This window comes from Vigna unguiculata, chromosome 10, assembly GCF_004118075.2.
Source record: "Vigna unguiculata cultivar IT97K-499-35 chromosome 10, ASM411807v1, whole genome shotgun sequence".
NCBI lineage: Eukaryota > Viridiplantae > Streptophyta > Magnoliopsida > Fabales > Fabaceae > Vigna > Vigna unguiculata.
This window is the reverse complement of record NC_040288.1, coordinates 21,594,126-21,609,260: the sequence shown is the minus strand read 5'-3', so window position 1 is coordinate 21,609,260 and position 15,135 is coordinate 21,594,126. Positions and strand designations below refer to the sequence as shown.

Sequence of the window (15,135 nt, the reverse complement as noted above, 5' to 3'; positions counted from 1 at the left end):
GAGGCTGTTGTTTGTCACATTTCTCCTGGTGGCAGATACAGAGTACTGGTGGCAGGGGATGCAGCAGTTGATGTAGACCCGTGAGGAGCAGGTAACATGGACTATATTCAGGATGAGGTTCCAGGAGAAGTACTTTCCCGACAGTGCGAGGCACGAGCAGGAGGCAGAGTTTCTTACCCTCCAACAGGGAACTATGACCGTGTAGGCTTACATAGAGCGGTTCGAGTATTTGGCTCGGTTTTATACGCCTGTAGTGACAGAGGAGTGGAGGTGCAAAAAGTTTGAGGGTGGACTAAAACATGAGTTGCGCCGCTTCATTGTGCCGCTTCGGATTAGAGAGTTTCCAGTTTTGGTCGAGCAGGCCAAGACTGTGGAGCAGTTGGAGACTGGGGCCAGTGGAGGAGGGAAACAGCAGAAGACTACCTCAGATGTCAGATCACAGAAGAAACCTTATAGCAAACCGACTACCTCCAGGAGGCTACAATGTTATAACTGTGGCGGGGAGCACTTGAGGAGGGATTGTACTAGACCTGCCAGCAGTACAGGTGGGGGCAGTGGCACTGCTAAGTGCTACGTGTGTGAGTAGAAAGGGCACTTTGCACGTCAGTGTCCTAATAGAAAACCAGCCAGTGGTGCACCAACCAAGAGGCCAGTAGGAGATCGACCCAGAGCACCGGGGCGTGTGTTCGCCTTGACAACCACGAAGGCGAAACAGTCAGGTAACCTCTTACAGTTTTTGTGTTTGTTGTGTGATCACGAGGTGGTAGTGTTGTTCGACTCAGGAGCCACTCATTCGTTTGTGTCTAATGAATGTGTGAGGAGGCTCAAGCTTACGATGCGAGAGCTGGGGTGCGAGCTTTTAGTCGCGACGCCAGCGTTTGGAGAGGTATCCACCACTTCTATGTGCGTGGGGTGCCCTATGGAGGTGGCAGGCCGTAGGTTCAGACTGAATCTCATTTGTCTGCCGATGGAGGGTCTAGATGTGATCCTGGGCATGGACTGGTTGTCAAACAACCATGTCGTCATTGATTGCTGGCAGCGCAGGATAGTGTTTCCCGATACAGAGGGGTTGGAGCTTATCTCGTCTAATCAGGGGGTGAGGGAGATTGAGGATGGAGCTACATGTTACATGATTGTGGCTCAGGCGGAGAAGATGAGTACGACCGAGAAGATCAGTAGGATTCCAGTAGTGGATGAATACTCAAACGTATTTCCGGATGAGATTCCAGAGTTGCCGCCTAACAGGGATGTGGATTTCTCCATTGATCTCATCCCTGGTGCTGGACCAGTTTCTATGACACCGTACAGAATGGCGCCTGCTGAGTTAGCTGAGTTAAAGAAATAGATTGAGGATCTGCTTGAGAAGAAGTTCATCCGACCAAGTGCATCACCGTGGGGAGCACCGGTTCTATCAGTGAAAAAGAAAGATGGTAGCTCTAGGTTATGTGTTGATTACTAGCAGCTGAACAAGTTAACGATAAAGAATAAGTACCCATTGCCGATGATTGATGATCTGTTGGACCAATTGAGGGGAGCTGCGGTGTTCTCAAAAATAGACCTGAGATCTGGATATCATCAGATCCTTGTCAGGCCGGAGGATGCTCAGAAGACTGCTTTTCGGTCACGGTATGGTCACTATGAGTATGTAGTGATGCCATTCGGGGTGACCAATGCGCCGGCTATATTCATGGATTACATGAATAGGATTTTTCGGCCATACCTAGATCAATTTGTAGTAGTGTTTATCGATGACATTCTGATCTACTCTGAGAGCAGGGAAGAACATGCAGAGCATCTAAGAGTAGTGTTGGGGATTCTCAGAGAACACCAGTTGTATGGGAAATTATCGAAATGTGAATTCTGGTTGGAAGAGGTACAATTCCTGGGCCATGTGATCTCAACCCAAGGAATAGCCGTTGATCCGGCAAAGATAGAGACTGTGGTGAAGTGGGAGAGGCCCCAGACAGTTTCAGAGGTGCGGAGTTTCCTGGGTTTGGCAGGTTATTATCGACGGTTTGTTGAGGGATTCTCCAAGATGGTGAGTCCTCTTACACAGCTTACGAGAAAGGACCAGTCTTTCTCATGGACAGATGAGTGTGAAGTCTGTTTCGAGGATATGAAGAGAAGACTAACCACTGCACCGATATTGACAATCCCTGACATGACTAAAACATTTGAGGTGTACTGTGATGCCTCGTATCAGGGGTTAGGTTGTGTGTTGATGCAGGATAAACGACCGGTAGCCTATGCATCGAGACAGTTGAAGGTGCATGAGAAAAATTATCTGACAAACGACTTGGAGTTGGCGGTAGTCGTGTTTGCCCTCAAGACATGGAGGCATTATCTGTATGGGGTGCAATTTCAAGTATTCAGCGATCATAAAAGTTTGAAATACTTATTTGATCAGAAGGAGCTGAATATGAGACAGAGGCGCTGGATGGAGTATTTAAAGGACTACGACTTTGAGCTGTTGTACCACCCTGGTAAAGCTAATGTCGTAGTGGATGCCTTGAGTAGGAAGAGAATTCATGTATCAGCTATGATGATTAGAGAGTTGGAGCTGATAGACCAATTGAGGGACATGAATCTGGGGTTGGATATGGGGCCTGGACAAATACGATGCAGCATGTTGAGGATCACGAACGAGTTCCTAGATGAGCTCCGAGTGGAACAGGGTAAGGATCAAGAGCTGCAATAGATCATTGGTGAGTTGGGCACTGAGAAGAGGAAGGATTTTTGGATGGGCAGAGATGGGATTCTATGGTTCAGGGAGAGAGTGTGTGTTCCTAGCAGCAGGGTTCTGAGGAAGATGCTCCTAGATGAGGGGCATAAGAGTCGTCTTAGCATACACCCTGGTATGACTAAGATGTATAAGGATTTGAAAGCCTCTTTCTAGTGGACGGGTATGAAGACAGACGTGGCTGATTACGTCGCTTCTTGCTTGGTATGTTAGAAAGCGAAGATAGAACATCAGCGGCCGGGTGGTATGTTAGAGCCTCTGGACATTCCACAGTGGAAATGGGACAGCATTTCCATGGATTTCGTCACCCACCTACCGAGATCAGTGAGAGGGCACGACTCAATCTGGGTGATAGTAGACAGGTTGACGAAGTGTGCTCATTTTCTGCCGATTAATCAGAAAATGAGTATGGATAGGCTGGCGGATTTGTATGTGCGAGAGACTGTTAGATTACATGGGGTGCCGGCAAGTATTGTGTCAGACAGAGACCCGAGGTTCACATCGAGGTTCTGGCAGTCATTGCAGAATACTTTGGGTACTCAGCTCAAGATGAGCTCCGCTTATCATCCTCAGACAGATGGACAATCTGAGCGGACTATACAATCATTGGAGGACCTGCTGAGGACATGTGTTTTGGACCATCTGGGTACATGGAGTGATGTGTTGCTGTTCGTAGAATTCACGTATAATAACAGTTATCATTCCAGTATTGGAATGGCTCCCTACGATGGTAGGAGATGCAGGAAACCATTGTGTTGGCAGCAGGATGGCGAGGCAGTGGTTCTTGGGCTAGAGTTCTTACAGCAGACCACCGAGAAGGTGAGGGTGATTCAGGATCGGATGCGTGTGACTCAAAGCAGGCAGAAGTCTTACGCAGACAAGAGGGGGAGGCCGCTTGAGTTTGAGCAGGGGACCACGTGTTTCTTAGAGTGACTCCTACTGCAGGTATTGGCAGGGCACTTAAATCGAGGAAGCTGACACCTCGATTCATCGGACCATATTAGATCATGTGGAGGATTGGTCCTGCAGCGTATGAGATAGCATTACCACCACACTTGGGAAACTTGCATAATGTTTTCCATGTGTCACAGTTGAGAAAATACATAGTCGATCCTACGCATGTTCTGGAGGATGACGATGTGCAGATACGGGAGGACTTGACCATTGGAGTCGGACCGGTGAGAATCTTGGACTCTCAAGTAAAACAGCTCAGAGGGAAGGAGATCAGAACCGTGAAAGTGTTATGGGATGAGGCAACTCAAGAAATGACATGGGAGATGGAAGATGTCATGAGGCGGTCCTATCCTCATCTCTTCACTGGTAAGTTCTCTTTTTCGAGGACGAAAAATTTAAAAGGTGAGAGTATTGTAAGACCCGTAGAATTTAATTAATTAAATAAATAATTAATTAATAAATGCGGGATGGGAAATAATTATGACATTAAATTATGGTTGGTATGACGTGGAAAAGTACTGGCTCAAGTGGTTGAGAGTACTTTATTGTGTGTGAGGACTTGGGTTCGAGTCCTATGTATGCTAACTTTTGTGCTATTGCTTTATTAATTAAACTATGAAATTATGTTCTGGTACGATATGATGTCTGGATTGGATTCGTTAAGCATGAAACATGAATTAGCATGATGGTGTGATATTGATTTGGTAATTACATGGTTATGGGTTCAAGCCTTGGAGAACTTACATTAAACTTCATTTTTGGAATTTTTGGATTTGATTTGAATATGAAAAGGTGGAAAGGAAAACCCTAGTGGTATGACAACTGAGGGGTGGTTGGAAAATAGCCTTAAGGAGTGGGTGAATGACATTAAAACACCACCTAATAATTAATTTTCGTTCTAGGGCATTTAGTTAAGTTTTAAGCACACTTTAAAAGGTAAAACTAGGTTAATAGTGAAGGTTTTGCAAGCTAGAAAACATACCCAGGGAGAGAGCACGAAAATCTGAGAGCTTGTGAGATTGAAGGGGGATTTTAGGGACTGAATTGTGAGAAGGCTAAGGGAACCATTGGCGTAGGGAGGAATTTCGATCATCAAGCTTAAGCGAAGGAAAACCAGGTTAGGGGAGCTGGACTCCGCGATTTTGTTTTAAAAAGAATAATAACATGTGATGTATGATAATGGAATGCCTATCTGCTGTTGTATGCTTGAATTTCTACGTTTCTGGAAATTTTCCAGAAACCGCCTGGCGGGTGATGAATCACCGCCAGGCGGCTCATTTGTCTATGCGAGTTTGGGGGGTTCTGGGGGGAACCGCCTGGCTGCACATTTCCGGTTGTCAGGCGACGCTTGAAGTTACACTGAATTTCTGGGTTGCGAATGAAGCGCCTGGCGGGGCTGGTTGAACCGCCAAGCAGCGCGGGGCCATTTTTCCTATTTTGGGGTTTTCTGGAATTCTGGGTTAAATCTAATCGGTGGAAAAGCTGTTGGTGATTAACAATAGAGGAATTCGATATTACATGATGTGCAGTTTACGCATTTGTAGGTAGAAATGAATGAAATAATGATTTAATGTGACGGAGATGAAAGCGGAGTACTCTTGGGATGAAATTGTCGTGATCCTTATGGGGTACGGTGGTAGTGAGATGGGGGGACTGAAATTATTGGAGTTGTTATGCCAAAATAGGAGGAATTGCATTGAGATAGACGATAGATGGTGGTTGGGAGTATTAGTAGTGGCGAAAGAGAGCAGGAGGGCTTTTAGGTCTGGTACATCGCTTGGCGGAAGATCAGTTGCCGCCAGGCGGCATCGTTACAGTAGTGGCAGACTGGAGGTCTAGTTGGACTGGTTCGGGCTGGAGGAGTGGAAATTCGTGCAGTAGGGGTAATAATATTGGGTGTGAACAAATTTGACTACGAGATGAATTGGAAAATTAGGAGAGTGTAGAGTTAAGTATGACTAATAGGATGGGGTCAATTATGGGGTGGACAATGAGAAGAGAATGTTGACAGATAGGTCTTAGGACTGAAAAATACCTGCAGTGAGGTGAGTGCTTTTTGGTCAGATTGGGTACAAAAAATAGAGGGGGACTTCATGTGAGCATAATGGAAGGATTAATCACGCTGTGGTCATACTAGGGGATAATGTGTATATGGATGATATGTGGTTGACTGGGGCATTTTATAAATAACCTTAATTAGTGTAACTCATAGACAAGATAGGATGAGAGGACTCGAATGGATATAACTAGTCTTGGGGTTAACATATTCATCAAAAACGAGTGTTTTAGATAGTACAAACGCAAGTATGAAGAATAACAAAGGAGTGGATTGTAGATAAACCAGCACGTGACGAGGTTCTGAGATGACGCCTGGTGGTGGGGTTCAACCCGCCAAGCGATAGCAACGGTACAATGGGTCTGAATAGCAGGAGGCGCCTGGCGGTGAGAGGTATCCCGCCAGGTGGTAGTGAGAACAGTGGTAGGGTATGAAGCGGTGGCGCCTGGCGGTGGGGGGTTGAATCGCTAGGCGGTAGCTAATAAGTCTGTATAATTTGAGGCGTTGTGCGCCTGGCGGTACGCGACATCCGCCAGGTGGTCTAGGAGCTGGCAGCGCCTGGCGGCACGTGTCCCCCGCCAGGCGATTTATACTGCTGCAGCTTTGAGTTTTGATTATGAATTTGTGAACTGCAATGTGTCTAGTGATGCTTTAAGGGTGGCATTGCTGGTGTTCCTTGAGTTGTGACTCGGAACGTATCCCTTGAGTTGTGGCTCGGGATAGGGGTTAAGCACGTGGTATTCCTTGAGTTGTGGCTTGGAATAGCATCTCTTGAGTTGTGGCTCGGGATGGCGGATGAACACGAGGAACCCTTGAGTTGTGGCTCGGGTGGGCGAGTGTTGCTGGTGTGAGTGTGCTGGTTATGGCCAGTACGGATGGGTCCAGATAGATTGCCCTCCTCAGTTGTTGGCTGACGAGTTTGGTAGTCTTGGGACGATACGGACTATGTTCGTATATGGAAACTCTACCTGGCGTTGCGGTGTATGAAGATACGGACTATGTTCGTATACGGACTATGTTCGTATATGGGAACTCCGTAGCATGTTTTCCCGCACGTGCTTTATCGGTTATGGCCGATAGGTATGGCAGCAAGTCACCTTGAAGTAATCATTAGACGATGTAGAACACGAATAATCTGATCGAGGGTCGGATTGCAGGAATAAAAATATAGGGCAATGTGGAAAGTTAAGTTAAGTGTTGTGATATGTATGCATATTGATATATATGTTTATAGCATTGTATATATATGATTTATCTGCTAAGCTCACCCTATCTGCGTGTGTGTGGCGATGATCGTGTACGCGGTACGCGAGAGCAGATGTTGATGATGCAGGTGGCTCTAGTGCAGCTTAGTCGCAGAGAGGGGTTCGACAAGGGAAACTCTTATGTTTATCTATTGTTTTTGAAAACATTTGTAAACCCTGATGAGTGACTTGATAATATTGTGATTTTGGTTTTGTAATGGACGTTATAAACTTTATCCGCTCATTTAATAAAGTTTTAAATTTTCCCGCGTTTTGAGAAAATGAGGTATTATTAAATGCGCTGTTTTTATTTATTTATTTTATTTATTTATAAGTCCGTAATATCCTGACAGGATGTTACACCCTTTATATATGTTTTTAATCGTTTAAGATTCCCCACCCTTACCACAAGTAAGCGGCTTAGGTCGAACATCCTATATATGTTTTTAATCGTTTAAGATTCCCCATCCTTACCATAAGTAAGGGGCCTGGGTCGAACACCCTCTATATATGTTTTTAATTATTTAAGATTCCTCACCTTTACCACAAGTAAGCGGCCTGGGTCGAATATCCTTTACATGCTCTTAATCATTTAAGTTCCCCACCCTTACCACAAGTAAGCAGCCTGGGTCGAGCACTACAACTTACATAGCATCCACATAACAATACTCTTACTACACTACAACAGTCAATAATACTCATCCCAATGAAACAACATTTAAAGTAACAAACCGAATACATAACAACATAATTCAACAAGTGTGTTCCTATCACATATACTATCGTCAACAACCACACAACAGATATATCCAGAATATGCATCACATTAGAAACAAGGAAAAATATTATACGAGTTATTACAGACTTAGAATTAATCGAGAATACAAAACATAAAGAGCTTTATCCTAAGTTGCTTGATCATCACCACCCTCCACGGCCTCTTCAACATTCATGTCTTCATCAACCGCTTTCTTCTCTCCCTCCTCCTCAGGACTCGTCTCGACTTCAATAATAAGTTGACCATCCACTACGTCCTTGTTCACATTGAACCTGGAATCTGCCACATCCACATCTTTACAGAAAAAGGCCGTATGACTCAGGCCTTTCTGGAACCCATTAATGTGCTCTTGGATAATGCAACCTTTAAGATCCTCCAGCTCAACTTCCAGGCCCTTGTCCTTTTCCTTCAACTCGTCATAATTAGCCTAAAGATCAACAATCTTGACTTTAAACTTTTCTTCGAAATCCAAGCACTGAATCCTCCACGTTCCCAGCCTTTTCCTCTCTTCCTGCCATTCCTCCCTTTCTTTCTCCCAAGCCTCCTTCTCCTTCGTATGCTTGTCAACTTGACCTTGCAGCTCCTCGAGCTTTGCCCGGTTCCCCTCCTTCAGTTCCCTCTGGTACAAGGACCCCACTCGGCGCCCTAGTAATAATGCCTTCCTGTTAAACTCCACCATAGCCCTCACCAAAGCGTTGGGCTCCATACTGTCAATTGCGTTGATAAACGTCTCTGACATGTTAATTTCAATATCTCGCGGAACAACCGTTTCCAACAGCTCGATCAACCCAACTTTCGGCCCTTTCCCACTAGCAGACACGCCCAACTGTTCGGATGCAGCTGAGTAGGAGCGATGTTCAACAACCTCAACACCCCCATGGTAAACTCATCAAACGACAGCCTGATATGCAGCTGCGAAAAATGACACATATACATATAGAAGAACTCCTCGTCTACTCCCTCTCGGCCGTGACATACACATTCGACAGCACTAACCCTCTCCGATATCCACAATGTCCCTTCGAGCGCCCTTCTCAAATATGGGAGTACAATTCAGCCACATCTTCAGCAACTGCAACCACCATAATATAGAGTATTGTGTTCGCACATCCATCGCAACCCATTCATATCCTGCTTTCGTCGGCCAATTGCTTTTCGCCAACTCTTTTGGCGGATATTCCATAACTTCAATCGTTGTCTCCATTAGGATTCTCCCTACACCTCCCAGTTGCTCCCTATCACTACTAGTTGACTGACTACTTCCACTCCCCCCTAACTGCTCACTACTCGGACTCGACAAGGAAACGCTATCACTACAACTAGACATACCTTTTCTTTTTTAGGTAGACGGTGGAAACAATGAAGGTATCAGACACGATCTCACGCAAACAAACAACTCCCTCAAATTTCTTGCAAATGAACCACAGTGAAGTTTTTTCTCCTACACTAATATTTATAATCATCATCTCAAACGTTTCAACTTTTCCCACCAGAAACAGCGATTAGATGAAGCGTCACAACGCATACGAAAAGCCACAAACCTCAAAATGATGGCACAAAACCCTTCTAATTAGACCTTTGACATCTGCCACTCTTTCACCTTCTATAACCTATTAAGATTCTCAAAGGCTGGGGGACTGGTGTACCACCTAGGCGGCCTAACAAAAACCACCCACACTTTTCATCCTTTGTCGTTATATCTTCACCAGCAAAGGTTGGGGGACTAGTGTACCACACCTAGATGGTCTCATACAACTACACGGTAAAACCCGTCTACATGAATTCCTGCAAAACATACGAACATATATCAGATGAATTAAGCGAGTTGGGTTTCTCTACTGTATAGGAAGGTACTGAGTTTTTGCTGATCCAATTAAAATGGCATTGTTTGCACTTTTTCAATTTAATCCCTGCTAACGTAGTTAAAACGACACCGTTTGCACTTTTCCAATTTCATAAAATATATTAACTTTTAGTAGAAAAATGAAACGTAACGTTTTAACAGTTCCTCTTTCACTGTTGTAAAAAATCCCTCATCTAAATGAAACAGTGCAACTGCTCAGGACCAAGACCTTGGAAGTTTATCAAGTCATTATTTTTTTTTTTTGTTATTCAGCATAGTTCTTTTGAGTTTTTTTTTTCTTCTCAACATTTAAATGTGTAAGCATATATTATTGTGTTTCTGTCATGATTCTCCTTAAAAATATTCATGTTTTCTTATGACCAATTTAATAAATGTTTTTATTTATATTTGTTTTTTATAGGAGTAATTGATGGATACAGGTTTGAGTCTTAAACTTGGTCTTGAATTTGATAACTTAGAAGATGCATGGAAAGTTTTGGGTTAATTATGGTGGTAGTAAAGGTTTTGGAGTTAGAAAACAGTACCTTAGCAAGAATAAAAAAGATGGGTGTATTACTTCTTACATCTATGTTTGTTGCAAGGAAGGTATGTGAAAACCACATAAAAGAGACTTTAAGACCAATAATCCTCGACCTGAGACAAGAACAGGATGTGCTGCAAGAATGAAAGTTAAAAGAGTTGGTGAAAAATATAGAGTAGTTGATTTTATTGATGATCATAACCACCCACTTCATCCACCAGAAACAGTTCATCTATTACCTTGTCAACAAAAAATAACAGATTGTCAAGCATATGATCTTGAAATGGCAGAACAGGCAGGGATTCAACAAAAGGCATCATTTGATTTGATGAGTAAATATGTAGGAGGTAGAGAGAATTTGGGCTATCAAGAGAAGATGCAAAGAACTATCTGAACTCAAAAAGGCGGAGAGATATGGCATATGGTGAAGCTGGAATTTTGTTACAATATTTCCAACAACAACTAATAGATAATCCTTCATTTTTCCATGCCTACCAAATGGATTTGGAAGAACAAATAACAAACATATTTTGGGTTGATGCAAGAATGTTATTTGATTATCATTGTTTTGTAGATGTCATTTCGTTGGATACAACATATTTTACAAATGGAGATCATAGGCCTCTTGCAATTTTCTCAAGATTTAATCATTATAGAGGAAGGGTGATATTTGGGGCAATCTTATTGTATGATGAGACCATTGAGTCCTTCAAATGGTTATTTCAAACATTTTTGCAAGCACACAATCAAAAAAATCTACAAACTATTTTTACTGATCAAGACCAAGCCATGAAAAGAGCATTAAAGGAGATTATGCCGTTGACAAAGCATGGTTTGTGCACATGGAATATAATGAGGAATGGAGTCAAGCATCTTGGAAATTTAATGAAGGATGGATCACATTTCTTACGAGATTTCAAGAAGTGTATGTATGATTTTGAAGAAGAAATAGATTTTGAAAACTCATGGAGAGATTTATTGGTGAAATACAATGTTGAAGAAAACACATGGTTGAATTCAATATATCAGAGAAAAGAGAAATGGGCAACATGTTATATGAAGAATGCTTTTACGCTTGGCATGAGGAGCACACAACTAAGTGAAAGCATTAATTCAGATATAAAGAATTACACAAGACCTAATTTGAATATCAACCAATTTTTTAAGCAATTTGAACGGATTGTTCAAGAAAAAAGATATAATGAGTTACAAAATGATTATGAGATGCGCCAAAAGATACCAAGAATGATAGTACAAAGTTCACCATTAATTCGACAACTTTCACAGATATACACTCCTCCTATGTTCAACTTGTTCCAACGAGAATGGGATCTTGTATCTATAACAAACATAATTGAAAGGAATGAAACCAATGTATGTTGCAACTATGTCATAACAATGGTGGATGAAAAAGGAGAATGGAATGTTTCATATGAGTCATACTTAGAGAATGGAGAGTGGGCAATTACTTGTAGTTGTAGAAAAATTGAACAATGGGGAATATTGTGTTGTCATTCATTAAGAATACTATTTTGTAAGGATATCAAGCTTCTCCCAGAAAAATATATATTGAAGAGGTGGACAAGACATGCACGAAGTGATGCAATGAGTGATCATGGTGGAAAGCCAATCAATGTTGATCCTAGATTGGAAAGTTCAAAACAATATAAGCAACTATGTTCAAGACTTTTAAGATTAGCTCATGATGTATCAGATGATTCAGAAGCATGCACTATGGTTTGGGAAGGGGTGTTAGAATTTGAGAAGAAAGTGGCTACAATTCGATTGAACAATCAATCACATGGTACTCATGGTACGACTATTGAGGCAACACAACATGTGGTTGAATCATCAACATCCAAAGGTATATTAGCTTTAAGAAGAAAGATGGTCCAAAACAAAAAGAAGTATAGACGTTTGAAGAGTTGGGTTGATGAATTAAAACAAAAAAGAAGAAAAGTGAATCCTTCACAACTTCATTCAAGTCAAAATTTATTGGAGTCATCAGCTTCAGTTTCATTAGATTCATATTCAGTACCTTCTCTATCTCAACCCTTTCAAATGAGCTTCACTAGCATGCTTATGGCATGTGTATTTATTTAGAATTTAACAATAACTTACAACAATAACTAGCATGCTTATTGAAGTTACTAACATACATCTTATTTTATTGTTTCAGGATGTCCAAGATGGCTGCAATATTGCATCAAATTAATCATTAGAATTTAGTTAGGTCACTTTATTGTCATGATTAGTTGTTTGTGAAATATGACTTTCTTAATGCTTTTTAAGTTCTGAAATTTGATATGCTCTTGTAATCAACTTTGCACCATCTTTTGTATAAACAAGAATGAAAAAGAAGTATTTCCAAGAACAACTTTTTATTACACCAATTAAATTGTACATTATTACAATACAAAGAAATTACATATTACAACAAGAAGTTTTGCTTCAAAACATAAACTAGATATTACAATAAAAAGCTTTGCTTCAAAAGAAAAACTACATATTACAATAGGAAGTTATGTTTCAAAAGTCATTCTTCTAAAGCTACAAGGAAATTCTTGTATAGTTTCGGGTAGAGGAAGAATTCCAAATGCAGAAGACATGTATCTGCTTCTTCATGAAAACCATAATCGTCTCTGGAGACTTCAATCAAGTAGCCATAACTTTGGAGCAGTACATTTTAGGTAACATAGGTCTTTCGAAGGTGGAAGACATTTTAGCCCCCACATACTTGTTTTATGTTCATCCTAATGTCAATATCAACTTCTTGCTGCACTCAGATTGAAATGCACTCAGATCAACACAATATCAACTTCTTGTTGCATCGACCTTTCCATTTGATGGTTGAAAAACATGACTGATAATGATTATTAGAATACAATTGTAAATCCTGGGAAAAAACTTCTAAGCATGACTATGAATCTGGAAAATAGTCTTTAGACTAGCATGTTTTGTTGTCAAAATAAACTATCTCAAAACTTAGACTAAAACACAATCACACTTCTTCATTACCCATACATCACACACAAATTCTTGCCTACACAAAAATAACAATAATTATAAATCAGATGGGCTAAGATATTTTAGACTAGGTGGCACGACCGATGGCTCCACTCCAACTGCACCAAAATTTCTAAGATATAATGAACCAAGTAATGGAAATTATTTGAGCAAATTCAATATCAAGGACATTACCTTTAGATGTTCAATCGGCATACATTTCAATGTGATATGAATTTATTTGAATGTCAACAGCCACCTGCAACAAACAACCAAGATAACACACAATTGACAAAAGGGGAAAAGGATTTAGTGTTCCCAATTAGAAACACCTCTATTTGCGAGTACGATAAAGTGATGGATGTTCATCGAAAAGGGAAACCAATTGGGTACAAAATAAACCTTGAGCAACAGTAAAAACGAAAATGATGTCGGCGTAGCCATCTGACGGTGCTTTTGATTCCATTGCAGAGGCGCCAATGGTGGAGACGAGATGCAACGGTTGAATCCGTGAAAACGAAGAAGCCTTGTGGTGGAGACGAGATGTAATGCTCGCACTGTTGTTACTACAATTAGTTCCGAAAAATATTGCTGGCCTAAATCCATCCCCAAAATTTAGTGTTATCCATCTTAATGGTTATGAAAGCCATCGTTGCTGTTTTTTCTTGCTTCATAGTTTTCCCAGACATAACCTAAGGCTATTAAATTTTAAAACTAAACGCAACCGTTTCAATAATATATTAGAAATAAATAAATATTTTATTAAATTCAAAATGTGTAAACGACGTCGTTTTAAATAGCACAATAGAGACTTAACATTGTTTTTACAACAGAGAAACCGAACTCGAATCAAGCAAGCAGGCATAAGCGGCCCAAACCGCCTACATAAGAAGATAGAACGAGAACTTGTCAACTATTCCAGACTTAAGGTACTACAAGCAAGATCCCTAAAGCCAACAGTGATCGAACCAAAGGGCCTGGCCTAAGACCAAGCCCACCTACAGCCTCAACCAATGGCCCAGCCCATGACGTGGTCAAACATAATTAATAATCTATAAATATGCATGAACCCCAGCAATTAGAGGTAGCCCATCATGGGTCCAAGCCAAAGTACCAACAGATAACATATGTGAGCCGGGAGGAAGCCTACTAGAGGGATTGCGGATTGAGATAAGGTGATATTTGTGTCTGACATTTCTTATTTGTTCTCCGCAGGAACACTTTATCATGATTATTTGGAATCTCATTTTATTTTTATTGTTATGCAGTTTTGTATAGACCTTGAGTACCATGATAGAATCAAACAATCGAAGAATAGTTACATTAGAAAGGTAGAGTTTCTTTAATATCATGTGGCTAATTTGCTTTCTTGATGACTGCATGCTATATATTTTTAGAATATAACTTTTTAAGTTGCATTACAAGAAAAAAAGTTGTATTATATGGTATCAAAAGTAATAAAGTTCTAAATACTTTTGTAGTTACTATTGTAAATGAATCAGTTTGAGAAACTGTCTAAATTATCGTTCCTTATCATACCTTATTTTCTAGTCTAATATGATCACCAATATTTCAAATAGGTTGTGTATCCTTGTGTGGCTAAGTGACTATTTACTTACCCAAATCCAGCTCTACCTGAACGCCTCATACAGTTTAGTAATTATGTTGAAAATGCATACACTTTTTTTCACTAAAACCTTTTTCTTTTAAGGTTTATTTATGCCTTTGGTCCCCATTTTTGAGTCAAAATCTCAAAATGGTACCCAATTTTTTAAAAGTCTCAAAATGGTCCCCTTTTTTGTTGAAACGTCTCACGTTTGCCCTTTTCGTTAAGTCAAGGTTGACGTCGTTAGAGGGTGTGCCACGTGTCAGTTCTTCGATTTTTTGAATTTTTTTATTTTTATTTTCGATTTTTTTTTTTTAATTTTTTTTTTGAAATTTTTTAAAAAATCAAAAAATTGCCACGTGGCAGT

General features: G+C 40.9%; 1 protein-coding gene across 1 annotated transcript; it reads left to right on the top strand.

The window, feature by feature from the left end:
* The first annotated feature begins 3,747 nt into the window (after window positions 1–3,747).
* On the top strand, window positions 3,748–4,584 carry LOC114165395. The gene is made up of 2 exons (XM_028050035.1): window positions 3,748–4,060; window positions 4,487–4,584. The coding sequence occupies exons 1-2, from the start codon at window positions 3,748–3,750 to the stop codon at window positions 4,582–4,584; spliced, it is 411 nt and encodes a 136-aa protein (XP_027905836.1).
* The last annotated feature ends 10,551 nt before the right edge of the window (window positions 4,585–15,135 follow it).

Bases quoted from the DNA above. Each gene is read 5' to 3' on its own strand.
- LOC114165395 (XM_028050035.1), top strand. From the start codon at position 3,748: ATGTGGAGGATTGGTCCTGCAGCGTATGAGATAGCATTACCACCACAC. The intron at 4,061-4,486 runs GTAAGTTCTCTT...GAATATGAAAAG, and splicing joins CTATCCTCATCTCTTCACTG to GTGGAAAGGAAAACCCTAGT.